At 69.0% G+C, this 1,034-nt stretch overlaps 2 protein-coding genes across 3 annotated transcripts in view; one reads left to right on the top strand and one right to left on the bottom strand.

Annotated features, from left to right (window-relative positions):
• Window positions 1–1,034, bottom strand: part of COMMD5 (COMM domain containing 5) — a 35,786-nt gene that overhangs the window by 15,176 nt on the left and 19,576 nt on the right. The window lies entirely within an intron of this gene.
• ZNF7 (zinc finger protein 7) overlaps window positions 1–1,034 on the top strand; it is a 51,164-nt gene that overhangs the window by 36,394 nt on the left and 13,736 nt on the right. The window contains exon 9 of the mRNA XM_025047601.1: window positions 43–1,032. Within this exon, the coding sequence (XP_024903369.1) occupies window positions 43–1,032 (990 nt within the window). The remainder of the gene's footprint in view (window positions 1–42; window positions 1,033–1,034) is intronic.

Here is a 1,034-nt window from a genome sequence, read left to right as displayed (position 1 = left end):
GGCCACATCGGGTGTCGGTCTGCCTCGGGCCGAGCTTCCCAGGTGTCGGGACTGCCAGACAAAGGTCTGTGGCTGCCCGCAGGGCCCACCCCGGAGCGCCTGCGGTGGCGAGAAGCCGTACGCCTGCGCGGAGTGCGGGAAGGTCTTCAGGCTGTGCTCGCAGCTCAGTCAGCATCAGAGGATCCACACCGGGGAGAAGCCGTTCAAGTGCGGCGAGTGTGGCAAGGCCTTCCGCCTGAGCTCCAAGCTCATCCAGCACCAGCGCGTGCACACGGGCGAGAAGCCCTACCGGTGCTCCGAGTGCGGCAAGGCCTTCGGCCAGAGCTCCAGCCTCATCCACCACCAGCGCGTGCACACGGGGGAGCGGCCCTACGGCTGCCCCGAGTGCGGCAAGGCCTTCAGCCAGCAGTCCCAGCTGGTCAGGCACCAGCGGACGCACACGGGCGAGCGGCCCTACCTGTGCCAGGAGTGCGGCAAGGCCTTCAGCCAGAGCTCGGCGCTAGCGCAGCACCAGCGGGTGCACGCGGGGGAGCCCCCGCCGGGCCCCAGGCCCCTGGGCGGTGCCGGCCTGGCCACGCGGCCGGGCGTGCGTGCCGCTGAGAAGCCGTTCCGGTGCGACGAGTGTGGAAAGGCGTTTCGGTGGGTCTCCCGCCTCAGTCAGCACCGGCTGACACACACCGGCGAGAAGCCGTACAAGTGCAACAAGTGCGCCAAGGCCTTTGGGTGCAGCTCGCGGCTCATCCGCCATCAGAGGACTCACACCGGGGAGAAGCCGTTCAAGTGCGACGAGTGCGGCAAGGGCTTCGTGCAGGGCTCACACCTGATCCAGCACCGGCGCATCCACACGGGTGAGAAGCCGTACGCGTGCGCCGACTGCGGCAAGGCCTTCAGCCAGAGCTCCAGCCTCATCTACCACCAGCGCATCCACCGCGGGGAGCGGCCGTACGGCTGTGCCGAGTGCGGCAAGGCCTTCAGCATGAGCACTCAGCTCACCATCCACCAGCGCGTGCACACGGGCGAGCGGCCCTACAAGT

This window comes from Pteropus alecto, unplaced genomic scaffold, assembly GCF_000325575.1.
Source record: "Pteropus alecto unplaced genomic scaffold, ASM32557v1 scaffold105, whole genome shotgun sequence".
Classification (NCBI taxonomy): domain Eukaryota; kingdom Metazoa; phylum Chordata; class Mammalia; order Chiroptera; family Pteropodidae; genus Pteropus; species Pteropus alecto.
Note: the sequence above shows the minus strand (reverse complement) of the source record. Positions and strands in the feature narration are given on the sequence as shown.